At 47.4% G+C, this 14,781-nt stretch overlaps 2 protein-coding genes and 1 long non-coding RNA gene across 3 annotated transcripts; 1 reads left to right on the top strand and 2 right to left on the bottom strand.

Moving 5' to 3' along the window:
• Positions 1-1,728: 1,728 nt before the first annotated feature.
• On the bottom strand, positions 1,729-13,741 carry LOC129201934 (olfactory receptor 51E2-like). The gene is made up of 2 exons (XM_054813929.1): positions 13,665-13,741; positions 1,729-2,748 (listed from the first exon to the last, which is right to left on the bottom strand). Exon 2 carries the CDS (start codon positions 2,698-2,700, stop codon positions 1,744-1,746), a length of 957 nt encoding a protein of 318 aa, XP_054669904.1. The 5' UTR covers positions 2,701-2,748; positions 13,665-13,741; the 3' UTR covers positions 1,729-1,743.
• On the bottom strand, positions 8,353-9,470 carry LOC129201932 (olfactory receptor 51G2-like). The gene has a single exon (XM_054813927.1). It carries the CDS (start codon positions 9,325-9,327, stop codon positions 8,353-8,355), a length of 975 nt encoding a protein of 324 aa, XP_054669902.1. The 5' UTR covers positions 9,328-9,470.
• On the top strand, positions 11,091-11,995 carry LOC129201953 (uncharacterized). Its single transcript, XR_008575541.1, has 2 exons — positions 11,091-11,480; positions 11,640-11,995. It is a non-coding gene; the product is annotated as an uncharacterized LOC129201953 (long non-coding RNA).
• Positions 13,742-14,781: the final 1,040 nt, after the last annotated feature.

Raw genomic sequence — 14,781 nt, 5'->3', positions numbered from 1 at the left:
GAAGGGTCCTGATGTGCAAGGTTTTCTGCACTGGTGATTTACCTTTTGTTACTCCCTTATGTAGTGAAAGCCAGCGTGTCCAAATTAGAGATCACACACCCCTGGCACCTCTTGCTGGAGGAATCTCAGGGACTGTTGCAGTGGGAACAGCAAACACATCCCTGTGTGTGGCAATGTGGCCACCTCAAGGATGAAGACTGCAATTCATGATAACCAACAACAAAGTAAGAGCCTAAACTGAGAGGAAAAAGAAGAGATTGCTTGTTTCTTTCAATTTTTAAAGAAACAGATTTATTTTTTTTAAAGAGAAAAAAATTAGGGAAAAACCCAGAAGTGAACACTCTTCAAATCTGTATGTTTCTATGTAAAAATCCTCCTGTACAACATCCTTTCCCAGGATCTTTAACCTTTTTCCAAAATATGAAGTGGTGTCTCCATCTTTAGAGATATTCAAAAGCTGTGTGGCCACAGTCCTGGGCTACCAGCTCTAGGTGGCCCCGCTTGAGCTGGGGGTTTGGACAAGACAACCTTCAGAGGTGCCTCCAACCTTAAGCCTTCTGTGATTGTGTGATGGTGTGAAAACAAATGCACTTTACTTTCAGACCTTCTTCATTGGTCTTCTTCATTGTTCAGATCTTGTTGGCTTCTATCATGTTAAAAGAGTTTTGTAGTAGTGTCCCACTGGTAGGAGAATCACATCCCTGGCAGTGTTGAAGGCCAGGTTGGATGGGGCTTTGGGCAACCTGGGCTAGTGGAGGGTGTCCCTGCCCATGGCAGGGGGTTGGAAGTACATGATCTTTGAGGTCCCGTCCAACCCAAACCATTCTATAATTCTATGATTCTGTGAGAATAAAGAGAGGAAAGGCTGTCCAATACTCTGTTTCATGGGGAATACCTAGGAAGTATAAAAAAGCTTGAAAGCTGAAGATCTTGAACTTAATTCCTAACTTCTTAGGAATTCCAAGCATGTGTGAAGTCAAAGGTATGAAACACCTTCAGCTTGGAAATACCATTTCCTTCAGCTTGGAACTATCACTCACATTTATAACTTGCTTATTTTTTCTCTTGAGAGGTTGTCATTTTATTGAATATAATTATGAATTGAAATTATTTTTGCAATTGCTACCAATAACTCTGAATCTGAATTTTTTCCAGAGCATCTGCTACAAGGAGGCTGAGCTGTCTTGACTGAACACCCAATACATCGGAACAAGACCACAGAGGCGTAGGACTTCTGAAGTGCCTTTCTGCATCGATAATGTCACTTGCTGTAATTATTGTACTTAGACATAGTTGTTACAGCCAAAGTTTCTGACAAAGATTTTGCTAAAATGTATTTTGAAGGTGAATGTGCCACAAGTGGAAACCATGAATTAACAAAATCGTTAAAAAACCACTGCAGCTTTCACTAAGCTCTGCCACTGTTACAGGTGAGATGGGAACAAACTAGTGCAATGTCAAGATGTCTGTCTTAGTTTGCTGAGCCACGTTTCCTTCCCATTACACTACCTGCTGGATCAGGGTTGGATTTGGATCATTGTAGTAGATTCACTCCAAGTTTGGTGAAGACAAACATTCTTGGAAGGAGTTTACAATTGCTATTTACTTTTTGTCTTGTGGTAGCACTCAGAGTCTCCTACCACGTGCTAGGTGCCATACAGAGGACAGTCCTGCACCAAAGACTCTACGTGTAAAACAAGATGAGCTGGTGTGAGGATACAGAAGACAGCAGCTGAGCACAGGTCACTGGGCAGTTCTGTCATTGTGTATATGAATTAAATTCAGGATCCTCCTCTGTATCTGCTTGGTCCTCACCCCGTAGATGATGGGGTTGAGCACAGCGGGCACCAGGATGTAGATGTTCCCCATGATGATATGGACCAGTGGAGCCAGGTCCTTCCCAAACCTGTGCACCACGGACAGCCCAATCAGGGGCACGTAGAAGGCCAGGACCACGCAGATATGGGCAATGCAGGTGCTGAACACCTTGAGCCTCTCCTTCCACAATGCCAGCCGCAAGACAGCCTTGAGGATGAGGACGTAGGAGAGGCAGATGAGGATGGCGTCCAGCCCCATGACCAGCAGGATGGCAGTGAGGCCGTACACCACGCTGGGGGTGGTGTTGGCGCAGGCCAGGTTCATCACGTCCTGGTGCAGGCAGAAGGAGTGTGACAGCACCCGGGAGCTGCAGAAGGGAAGGGGCAGGAGAAGCAAAGGCAAAGGCAGGAAGAAGAGAACTCCCCTGGCCATGGCTACCAGTCCTATTTTTGCTGTCGCAGCGTTGGTGAGGATGGCAGCGTGTCTCAGTGGGTGGCAGATGGCCACATACCGGTCCACGGCCATGGCCAGGAGGACAGTTGACTCAATGGCTGAGAGGCTGTGGATGAGGAACATCTGGACAAGGCAGGCACTGAAGCTGATCTCCCTGGTGTTGAACCAGTAGAAGGCGAGAACGCGTGGCACCGTGGACGTGGACAAGGCCAGGTCGATGGCAGCCAGCATGCAGAGGAAGAAATACATGGGAGCGTGCAAGCTGGGCTCCGTCTTCACGATGAACAGCACCACGCAGTTGCCTGTGACTGCCACGATGTACATGGAGCACAGAAGGATCGCCATCCAGAAATGGGCAGCCTCCAGCCCCGGGATGCTGGCCAGGATGAAGGAGGATGGGTTGAGGTCAGAGCTGTTGGGGAAGGGCATGGCACGTGGGGTGAAGAGCAGTCATGCTATGCCATGGCACATCCCCTGCTGCAAGGGAAAGAGAAACAGCAGCTTTATAAATTCTTTCCCATGGCTGTGAATCCCATGGGGCTGTGCTTGTGAAATGCAAGGGGATCTTATAGTTGCCATACTGACATGGAGAGCTTCTCTCGTTTCTTTAGCCCATCGTGGCTATATACAACAACATATACAGCCACAAAATGGTGGCATTTGAAATTGAACAGGAATTGCTTGAAGTCTCTTAAATGCAAAACACTGTAAAAGCAACATTTTAAATTATAAACCCAACAGCTGAATTTGTTTTCTTTTATTTTTAAAGACCAAAAGTATAAAAAAAAAAAAAAACCAAATTTTTAGTGCTTCCTGTTAGACTTCAGTTCTGATTGAGTTTTTCCATATGTGCTGTGCTGCCGGTCAGAAATGCACTCTGTGAAACTGGCTGTGCTGCCTCCCACGGTCCACCACTCCCAAGTACTGCAGACATGCACAGTGAGACACGCATATTTATTTGTTTGCACATACAAATAGGATTTTCACCCTTTGTGCCTGAAAACACATATGGAAATATCAGAATATCTGTAGAGAAAAAAATTCTGATGGTTATTCACCTTATTTTGTACCAGTAAACTTTTGGGGAGCACTGTGATCCAAGGAGAATGGCCAGGAAGATATGCCAAAGCCTTTGCTTTAGGTGCCTTTCTATTCTCAGGGATCAGATTTTTAAAAATATTGGGATTGAAAAGTGTCAGGATGGAGCATCGAAGGCTGATGCAATGGTAGTGTTAGAGCTGCAGCGCTGCACAGCCTGGCCTGGCGCGGGAGGGCTTGGGGCAGGGGTGCAGACCCTGCCTGACTCCCAGCACCGAGCTCTGACCAAAGAGAAGAGAAGAGAAGAGAAGAGAAGAGAAGAGAAGAGAAGAGAAGAGAAGAGAAGAGAAGAGAAGAGAAGAGAAGAGAAGAGAAGATTAGCTCGACCCCCTGGGGGCATGGGACTTCATCCATCCACCCCGATGGACCAGGCAGCAAGTCAGCGGCCGGCGGTACCTGCACTGGAACACACCCACTGTCTCCCCTGCCCGGGATGGACAGCGTGAGGTCCAGCACCTAACTCTATCTGCAGCTTTCTGATTATGACGTTCATGCCCTAGCCATGTGAAACATGGATGCAAGATATTTTCATGGCAAGCTCTGCAGGCTATTAATACAAATATTTTTTAAGTAACATTCGGTTGCGAAAATGAGGTTTTTTACTGCACATCTGTGGCGAAGCCCTTATCCTAAATTAGCAATCATGATTTATTTCCCTGATGTGGCGTTTTTCCATCTTGAATCTATAACAGATAAGATTCATACTCTAGCTTTTTATACACAATTTACAAACAGTGTAGGCGGACTGTTACTGTCAAGATGCCTAAAAGCAATTCTAGTGATGAAATTTTCAACCAATCACTTACATTAAGATGCAAGCTGAATGAACAAAGCACTTCAGTAATTGCCAACAAGTATCCGAGCCCACTTACCTGCCAGCCACTGGAGTGTAATTACAGTGTGAGTCTCGTTGTAAAATATCTGCCACCCTATTCATTTCTTTTGAGAGAATGTGACTGGGAGAGACAGACACACAAAGTAAATAAACCCTGGATGTTTCAGTTCATCTTTAGTTCTTTGGCATCGATAAATGCACCATCATTTTCAGAAGCGACTAATGATTTTGGATTGCTAGTGGGATGACGACCAAGTACTGGAAGGAGTTTGCTTTCTGTAGAGATGAAAACTGGATCTGTGTCTTTAAAAAACACCAGTAAATGCAGATTTATTTTCCTGGGGTGATCCTCCCACCAGCAAGCCCCAGTAACTGCATTTAACAAGAGGTAAGCACATGCAGACAGTAAAACCATCCAAGGCAGAGGACCACTGGCAGCAGCCACAGCAGCTGATCTCTGTAAATGCTCATAAACATTGACCAGACTTGTCCCATGGAGTCAAAACTGGTCTGAGACCAACTTCCCAGGATGGAGCAGGCAATGGGACAGTCTTCATCATCTGAATCCATCCCTCCACCGCTCCCTCCTGCGATGTGGCAGTGAGAGGGGGATATATACACCCCCTCAAAAGCCCTCTGAGCCATTTTGAATATGTAGACATTTTTCCATATCATCTCACCAGAAAAAAAGTATATGTCAAGCCAAAATATTACTCCAGAGGGAAAAGAGAAGACTGAAAACCACAACACATCACTCAAATTCAAAGCTTTTTTGGCCCAAAATTAAAATTTCATCTTAATTGATGTTTTGATCAAACATGTGTGGGTTTTTTCTAGCTTTTTGTCATCACTTGTAAGCAGAAAAGTTGTACCCACTTGTAGTTCTGCTGCTATTTTATAAATATTTTATAAATATGCCCAGGTCCTGGCTAAGTCAGTCGCACTGAGCAGGCACTTGTATTTGGAGTCATACAAGCTGTGTCTGTACTAAAGCGAGCAGGACATGGCTCGAGCCTCATGCCACCGTCACACACACTGTTGACCTGTTCCTCACCTCCAGGGACATCCCTGGATGCTGCCAGCTTGCCCTGCCCCAGGCAGTGCCCAGGCATGGACGAGGGGGTATCACCAGCCGGGGAATAACGTCCGCTGGGCTGTGGAGTGAAGCCATCCTGGTTAGAGAAGGAAGAAAGGATAGACGTGGATGTGGCCGAGAAGCACCAGGTGTCTCCAGGACAGAGGTCTGTGAATATCCCTCTTGTAATTATAGTGTGGACAAAGCCACAGAGCTCAGCAGGGGCTGCAGCCTGGCTCCGCAGGAGTGAGGGTAACGGGAGGGTTTCCTCGGGCAGAGGAGATGCACAGCGCAGGGCTCAGACAGGGGTTGGGATGGGAGGAGATGGCAGTGGGAGCCAAATGGAGGTGGCAGGAATGGCCTGCCTTCCTTCCCTCCTGCCTTCCTTCCTTCCCTCCTGCCTTCCTTCCTACCTGCCTTCCTTCCTTCCTTCTTGCCTTCCTTCCTCCCTCCCTCCCTCCCTCCTCCCTTCCCACCTTCCACCTTTCCCCTTCTCCTTCTCCCCCTTCCCCTTCCCCTTCCCTTTTCCCTTCCTCTTCCCCTTTCCTTTCCCTTTCCCCCTCTCTCCCTCTCCCCTTCCCCTTCTCCTCCTCATCCTCCTCTCCTTCTCCTCTCCTCCCTCTCCTCTTGGTAAGAGATGCCTCTGATATGTCTCACACTGCTCTTCCTGTGCCTCACTGGAAATAAATCCACTGGCAAGTACCGTGAGTGATCCCGTGGTACCAAGTGGAGAGCTCGGGGCATCACAGAATAGGAATTAGCAGCTTTAAGTGGTTCATCTATCTCTTTTTTCTCTCACACAGATGTTAAACCACAATTAAGTTTCCCATTCCCGAGGCAGCCACAAAGGTTTTTGAACATATGTTCATAAAAGACAGTACCTTATATAGAAGTCCCCAAATCTTGAGCATCTGCTTGGTACCCTCTGGCTACACAGGTTGGGAAGCAAACGGGGTGGCATATGAAGCTCTGCTGAACTGGGTGATGGAGAAGCACCAAATGCTTTGCAAGCCGTGGTCTCCAGCTATGTTATGTACTAATAAATCTCCCACACATTTCCTCCCTGGCTGCCCCCCAAAACATTTGCTTGCTGTGGCACAGGCTTCTTGGGCTTTCGCTGTTTTGGAGAATGACTGTAGCCAGGAAGCACAGACGTCCAGGGAGAAACTCTGGAAGTGTTCAGAATGGGACCGGTGCCGTGCAAGGATCCTGCAAGCTAAGCATATCTCCAGCAAATCTCTTTTCTAGGCTTTTCTGCTGGAAGTTCTGTTTGTTCCCTTATGTTAATCTTTCCTCTGGTAACAGCTGGCTACAAGCACCAGGTTAGACCTTAGATACTTTGAGCAAAGAGTGCTCCCATTGGGTGCTATCTCAGTGCAAACAGGACCTCCACCCCAAGACCCGCCGTGCCAGCGCTCAGGCAGAGGTTCTGGCGGTGGTCTGCTGAGCAGTATTTCACCCTGCGCAAGGGCCCACTGGGATCCTCAGCAAAACAGCTAGCACGACACAGAACAAGCAGTGGCTTGGGAATCCTCCCCTCAGGAATCTTCCCTTCTCCCTTTCCATTTTCTTACGGAGATGTTCCCTCATTATTCTTTTCTCTATTCTAGGTACAGTTATGTGTAGAGTAGAATAGAAAAAAATTAGTGAGAAGTGCTTAGCAGCAGGGAGAAACAGAACAGTTCTGGTGTGTAATCCTGTCCCGATACCTTCTGCTGCTTCACCCTTCCAAGGTGAACACTGACCATTTCTTCCTGTTCTCCAACATGGTCCAGACTGGCCAAAATATGGCTTAAGACCAACAAAAATACTGCTCTGTAATTTGGAGGCATGAAAGATTTTGGGCCATTTTATTCTGTGTGTGGGAAGAAGCAAGCCAGGAGGATCACGAAACCTTTCTGCACGCCTGGCTGAGACCCATCCTACGGCAGAGCAACAAGATGCTGGGAGACACTGCCACCTCCCAGCTGTGAATTGCCCCTGGAGATCTCCTCCTCCCATCCTTCTGAGGGAGACGGTACCTGCCAGATCTCATCTGGAAGATTGCAGTACGTGGTCCGTAGTGTCAGGATGTTTAGCCATTCCTATTATGTTTTTGAACCCCCTTTTTTTCAGTGAGAGAGCTAGCCACAGCAGACCCCCAAGCACTATCCTGATGCGTACCTAATTCATACGATCCTGTGCTCATCTACAGCAAATCCTGAAGATTTTAAGCAACTCCAACCTAATATCTCTGCATCATATAAACAGAAAAAAAAAAAAAAAAGCTTCATCAGGTCCTTTGACCTTTTACAAGGAATAGATGTCTTTTATTGAAGATATTGTACACATACGTTACATTCAATGCAAAATGATGGCTGGAACATTAGACTTAGCAAGATGGTAAGGCTCAACGACATCAAAAAGAGATAGAAACACAGATGAAGATGAAGGCTGAGCCTTATTTTTAGAAGGACCGAGAGTGCTGCAGGCCCAGTTAGCAGGGCCTAATCTTCAGAAAATGCTCTGTGCTCAGCCTCTGGAGCTCCATCTTGTGGGACGCTTCCAGGTGAACAACTAATGACTGGGATATTCAGAGTGGCTCCAAACCCTTGGCCCAAGCCCTGTCCTATTGAGCCTGTTGCCTGGGTTAGCTATGCTGTAACATGCGGTGAGAGAATGATGACCTCAGGCAAAGGAGTCTGAGTGAAGCTTGCATGCTGTTATCCAGCTACTAGAGTTTGCATAACATGTGTTGTAGAGGTTCCTTGATCCACCCCATCACGTGACTTGAAAAGAGAAAGTAATGCGGCCCATTTTTCTGTAATTGTTTCCCTCTAACTGGAGTTTCCACCTGTATATATCACTGGCATTAATGGCTGGGGTGTTAGCAGGCTGCTGGAAGGCACAAAAGCATCATGCTAGGACAAGACATGGAACATCACAGCTCTGGGTTGAGGAACAGCATCCAAGTGCATCTACAGTTCTTTCATTGGGCAATGACCTCTGTGGATGGTGCACCAAGAAACCAGTTCACTAGCTCTGACCAAGAAACCAGTCCACTAGCACTTTGTGGCAGAACTGGTGGTGGAAGCTACCAGTCAGATTCACTCTTCCTCCACAGTGCCCTGAGCAAAGCCTCGCGGATATGGCTGGATTTTATGCTGTACATAATGGGGTTGAGAGCAGGGGGAATTATAAGATAGGTATAGGCCACCAAAGTGTTAACCAGAGGTGGAACGTTCTTCCCAAAGCGATGGATCATGGACAGTCCGATCATTGGGATGAAGAACACTAGAACAGCACAGATGTGGGAGACGCATGTATTCAAAGCCTTGAGACACTCTTCTTTGGTTGCAAGGCCGATAACAGTTTTAATAATCAGGATGTAGGACACCACAATAAAGATGAAGTCCATCCCCACTGTTGATAAGAGAATAATCATACCGTAGAAGACATTGACTTTTATATCTGCACATGCTAGGTTCATGATATCAGGATGGAAGCAAAAAGAATGAGAAAGCTCAGTCTTCCTGCAATAGGTTAGTCTCTTGAGCAAGAAGGGTATGGGAAGGAGGGAGACCATACCTCTCAATATAATTGCTACACCTATTTTTATGACAGTCGTCTTGGTCAGTATGGATGAGTGTCTCAATGGACGGGAGATGGCAATGAAGCGGTCAAATGCCATTGCCAGGAGCACAGAGGATTCAATGAAGGACAGTATGTGGATGAAGTACATCTGAGTGAGGCAAGCATCAAACCCAATCCTTCGCATATTAAACCAAAAAATGCCCAGAGTAGTCGGCAGCGTACATAGAACCAAGCCCAGGTCAGTGACTGCCAACATGGAGAGGAAGTAGTACATTGGTTCATGAAGACTTTGGGTCTTCTTTATGATGAATAGGATCATACAGTTTCCCAAGAGAGCAATAAGGTACAGTGCACAGAAAGGGATGGAGATCCAGTGGTGAAGGGCTTCCAGGCCTGGGATGCCCATCATGAGGAAAGCTGAAGGCTGATAGAAGGAGCCATTGAATTCCAACGTGGTATGTGAGTCATGCTCCATCCCAGCTCAGCTCTCACATGACCTATACCTAAAACAAATCAACAACAGAAACCCCACGTCGTTGGACTCTCCACTGAATATAGAACTGGGTAATGACAAGCGCCACATCCCTCCACCTCCCCACCCACCTGTGCAGATGCCCCCATGCTGTTTAGGACACTGTTGTAATTACCATAGTGTCACAGATGACCACACTCTTGTTTATGCATTTAACTACAAAATGAAGGAAAAGGATGGACATCTTTTCTTAAAATGGAAGGAAAAGAAGAAAAAAGAAAAACATTTTTTTCTCAAAATGAAAGTGAAAACCTTCCTGGTGAGTGCTACTGTTTTACAGTTGTCCCCAAATTCCACAGGTTGAGATGCTCTTTTGAGTGAGCAAATGCTTTTTCTGTGGTCATCCCAACCAATACTAAGCTGCTAAGCAGCTGCCTTCATTTTGATGCTAACTAACTGGAGATTGAAGGACATGAAAATGGTGAAAGTTTAGCTCTGGCTTCTCAGTTAAGAAATCAACACTGGATACAAATGACAAAATGTAACAGAGAATCAGGCACTTAGACGCCAATGCTCCCAGCTCAGAAGACGGCCACCAGGGTAAGGTGGATTTTCAGCAGCTCTCACATCCAAGTTGTTGCTCATTTCATAGTCTACCGCATAATCAGGCAAAGGGAAATAAATGAGCAAAATTCCATTTGTGTGCCTGTTGCTTTTATTAATACCAGGCAAACGCAAGCCAGACCACAAGAAGTTTCAGGTTCAGAAGCACGGGGGAGGCATCCACGGAAAGTCTCTGGCTCTGAATCAGAGGGGAGGGGCGCGGGGGATATGGTGGGGTTTTTACACAGGGATCAAGAGTATGAGGTGAGTGAGGCTTTTACAGAAATCTAGCAGATGTCTAGTCTAGTGAGTTCAGCAGAAGGCCACTGAGATGGATGGGGGTTGGAGCAATATCCCAGGATAAAAGACCAAGGAAAGAGGCTCTTTCAGCCTGGAGAAGAGAAGGCTTTGCAGGGACCCAACAGTAGCCTTCCCCTACCTACAGGGAAGCTATCAAGAAGACCAAGCAAGGATCTTCACAGCAATGCATGGTGGAAGGATGACAGATAACAGGTATAAGTTGAAACAAGGGAGGTTTTGACTGGATATAATGAGAAATGTTTCCCCATGAGGACTGTCAAGCATCAGAGCAGGTTGCCCAGAGAGGTTGTGCAATCTCCATCTTTGGAATTTTTCAAGACCCAACCGGATAAAGCCGTGAGCGACCTCATCTGACCAGATAGCTGGCCCTTCCTGGAGCAGGACATTGGACTAGAGCTCTTCTGAAGTCTCTCCAACCTGAGTTATCCAATGAACCCATGAGCCTGTGATCTTACCATTGGCTTCAGTCCTCTTGGAGGATTCAGCCGCCTCATCACTATCCAGGTTCCCATACTGCACATGACAGTGCACCCTAGCAGAGAGGCTGGAGAGGCTGACGGGGTCCCCAAGCCCCCTCTGTGCCTTCTACGACAGAATGACTGGTTGGGTGGATGGGGGAAAGCAGTGAATGTGCAAAACAAGAGCTAATTAAAGGAAAAAAAAAGTTTGTGGCTTCAGTCTTAATGTACCTTCTGTAGGATACAAAACTAGCAGGTCAAACAGTGCCTGAGTTATGAGCAAGAGGGTTTACTCTAACACAGTTAATTTTTGAGTAAACACACATATCTTCCATGAAGTATTTATTATGTTCCTAATATGATTTTACGCCATTAGACTCTCAGCCTGCTTGAGAGTCTAATCTGGCAATAAATCCCAGCGCTTAGCAAGGATAAACATCTTCCTGCTCCAGGGCAAAAGCAACACGTAACCGACGGGAACTGGGGGAGACCCAAAGTCATTTCACTTCCTCCAGGCAGGACCACTTTATCTTCATTGCAAAGTTACGCATTAGTATCAGAGATCGCCAGCACGTCGCCCTGCCATGAAGGGACAAGTCACAGCCCTTCCTCGGGAGAGCCTCGTCAGCGCATAAGACCGCACGGACTGGATAAAGCTGCCTGGCAAAGGGCAGCCAGCGCCTCCCTTCAGACATCGACAGTGGTCTACGTTGGCAAAAAGAAACCGTCCAGAGGTACCTCTGGTCTGAAGTGGCAGCTTGGAGCTCCCCAAAGGTAAGAGCCATCCCTTTCTGCCAATCCAACAGCATCTGAGCAGCGAGAACTAATCTGCAGACTTGTGCAATTCGTTCTCATCTGGAGACTGGGTAAAAAAACCTAAAAAACACCAAGTGCATGCATGAATGTGTGTCTGTCTAACTGCCTCCCTTACAGCAGCATCTGGCAGTTATCCTGAACTCTCAAAGATACTGATATTCAAGAGATTTCCAGGAATATGGAGGTGGATAAAGAGGAGAGATGCTTAGAGCACAGTGGGAAAGAAAAGACTGGTGAGACCTCACTGGGGTCTGTAAGAGATGCTCCTCCTGCAAGAAAACCTTCATGCAAACCTGACTGTGTTAGACGCCGGCAACTGCTACCACACTATATGAAGTTATTTAGAAATGGGCTTTATTAGCTCTGCTCCTCTCTGAGCCACTCTGGTTTGTTATGTACTCCTACGTGTTACAGATACGGATCCCTTTCCAAGCTGTTTTTTTTACCCTCCATGTTTTATGCGTGTGTGTATGTATGTCTGTAAATAATATATACATAAACATATAAAATACATATATAAAATACATAAACAATCATGCATGCTTATGGTATTGTGTCTGGCTGAGATGGAGTTAATTTTCCCCACGGCAGCCCCATGGTGCTGTGCTGTGTATCCAGCAAGGTGTTGGTAACACACCGGTGTTTGGGCTACTGCTGGGCAGCGCTGGCGCAGCATCCAGGCTGCCTCTCCAGCATCCCCCCTCAGCAGCGGGCTGGGGGTGGGCAAGATCTCGGGAGGGGACACAGCCAGGACAGCTGACCCCAACTGACCCAAGGGATATTCCATACCTGCTGCTCAGATTATTTTTTTTTTTTTGTCTACTCAGCAATAAAAGCTGAGAGAAAGGAGGATGAAGCAGGGGGGCATTCGTTATTTACAATGTTTGTCTTGCAGAGCAATCACTACACGTACTGAAGCCCTGCTTCCCGGGAAGCAGCCAGACATCACCTGCTGATGGGAAGTAGAGAATCAATCTCTTGTTTTTTCCTTTGCTTCTGCACGTGGCCTTTGCTTTTGCTTTATTAAACTGCCTTTATCTGGACCCATGAGTTTTTCCACCTTCTTTTTTCTCCCCTCTGTCCTGCTGAGGAAGGGACTGATAGAGCAGCTTGGTGGGCACCCGGTGTCCAGCCAAGGTCAACCCACCACAATTATTTATGTTTATGTACATTCATATGTGTGTATATAACATATAACACACATGTATATGTCACACCTCCCACGACTATTATGGGACACCAATTACAGCTTTCACACTGCAGCCAAGCCCTGACGAGGAAACAAACCTCCAGTTACAGGAAAATATCAGTGTAAAGAGTAATGGCAGCACCGGGGCAGGGTGCATCCTACCACAGAGAGAAAACTGTCCGCCCGCTCAGTGCCCAGGCGTTCCTGCTCCCCGGGAGCTGCTCAGACTGGTGCGGGAGGGGGTCAGGCACCGATGCAGATGCCTCGTGGAGGACACGGTGTCGTGTCTCCTTCTCCAGCCCTCAAAATCCACCTCCTCATTTCTTGCCTGTCTCTGATTTTTCACCAATAACTTAAGTAGAGTACTGGTGCTTTAAGAGATCTTCTCAGCGTAGGCAGGAGCAGGGGCTTGGGAGCTGGGGCTGGGGAAGGATGAGACCAGGATATTTGCATTTTTCCCAAGAAGAGAGTTTGCTGTTTTCACAACCACATCACTGCCAACTCAAGCATCAAAGAGAGGGCTCGGCCACTCAGCAAAGGGAGAAGGATTAGCAAAGGGACTCTGGGGATGCAGCACCCACAGAGAGGAATTTCTGTTGACTTTACAGGCAAGGGCAGGAACGTGCCATTCCCACCAGCTGAATGGGACCACCAGATGGTGGAAGAGCAGGCTGACTCTTGCACAAAGCCCACAACGCAACGGTAAGCGGCACCGTGATGGCCAGACCTTCCCCGGCAGTACCGCGGTGCCAGCGCTGCCTGAAATTAGTCACCCATTTCCTCCAGCACATCCAACCCAGTGGGTCCCATGGAGTGGCATGGACCTCCCGAGCAGCACTTTGGAGACACACCTCCCTACCCATGTTGGTGTCCAGCCCCATAATCCACAGCCACTACACTAGTAAATGAGGAGTGCAATGATGGAGAGCCTGCTAATTGCCCAGGGTACTTACCGAGCGCGGCGGTGGGGCCCCAGGGGCTTTACGACCTGCGCAGGCAGCACAACCCTGTTGCGATGCAGAGGAAGAACCGGCATCCGCATCCCGGCGTTGGGAGGGCAGCGCTTATAACGCGCCCCGAGGACTGACCCTGTCCAATCAACCGGGAGCCGCGCGGAGCCCAAGCTCCCCGTGCGTAAACAGCATGAGGCGCACCAGTGAAAATAGTGTGTGAAGTAAATGATCTTTTCCATTTATGATGCTCTCCCAGCAGGCATGATTTTCTCCTGATAGTTTGTTGGGTGACGTTTATAGCTCCCTGTGATTTATGGCTGGCAATGCTGCAGCATGCTGGCAATACACATAATTTTTATTGTGAGAATGGATCTGTAATGCAAATAATGATAAGTTTTGCAAGAAGAGTGCTTGCAGCATCTCTCCGAGGGAATAACAGTGGTGAAGTCCTAGCTATCCCCCCTGTGACCAGTGAGATACAAAATGTTTAATTAAAATCATAATATCTTGCACAATAAAAACAAACTAAATATTACAAAGCCAAACACGGACACATTAGTGGATATCCCCTCAGATGGCCCAGAAGCCTGTTGTATCCAGATGTCTCGCGGTAATAAGTTTATCTTGGCCACCTCAGCTGTGAAGTGGAAATTGTTATTAACCCCTGTTTCTGTGGCTGCCAAACCAAGACACTGGACACCTAATGGGCTTGCCCATTCTCGTGTGAGGCGTCTGTAGTAAATGCAGCCACCGGACTTGAGATGCTTCTGTAAACCAGACTGTGCTGGGACACCGCCCACGATGGACACCAGTAAATTGCTACCACAGTCCCTGGCATGCTGCTGACCTGAGCAACCAGCGCTTCAGCGAGTCCCAGGCAGGGGCTCAGGTGTCTGCATGATGTGGTCACCTCATTTTAGAGGTTAAAGGGTTTATTGGCATGATCCTGGACCACCCGGTGCTGGGTGACCCTAGTGCCAAAGAACAATTAATTTACAAACATTAAGACAGCTGCCTGCTCCTACCTGGTTGTTAAACCTCACAGCCAGGGTGATGTGCCTCATTGTGCCCTCATTACACTCATCTTAATGGACAGGACAGGACAGGATGGGCTAGG

This window comes from Grus americana, chromosome 1, assembly GCF_028858705.1.
Source record: "Grus americana isolate bGruAme1 chromosome 1, bGruAme1.mat, whole genome shotgun sequence".
In the NCBI taxonomy this organism is placed as follows: domain Eukaryota; kingdom Metazoa; phylum Chordata; class Aves; order Gruiformes; family Gruidae; genus Grus; species Grus americana.
This window is presented reverse-complemented; position numbering and strand designations above follow the sequence as displayed.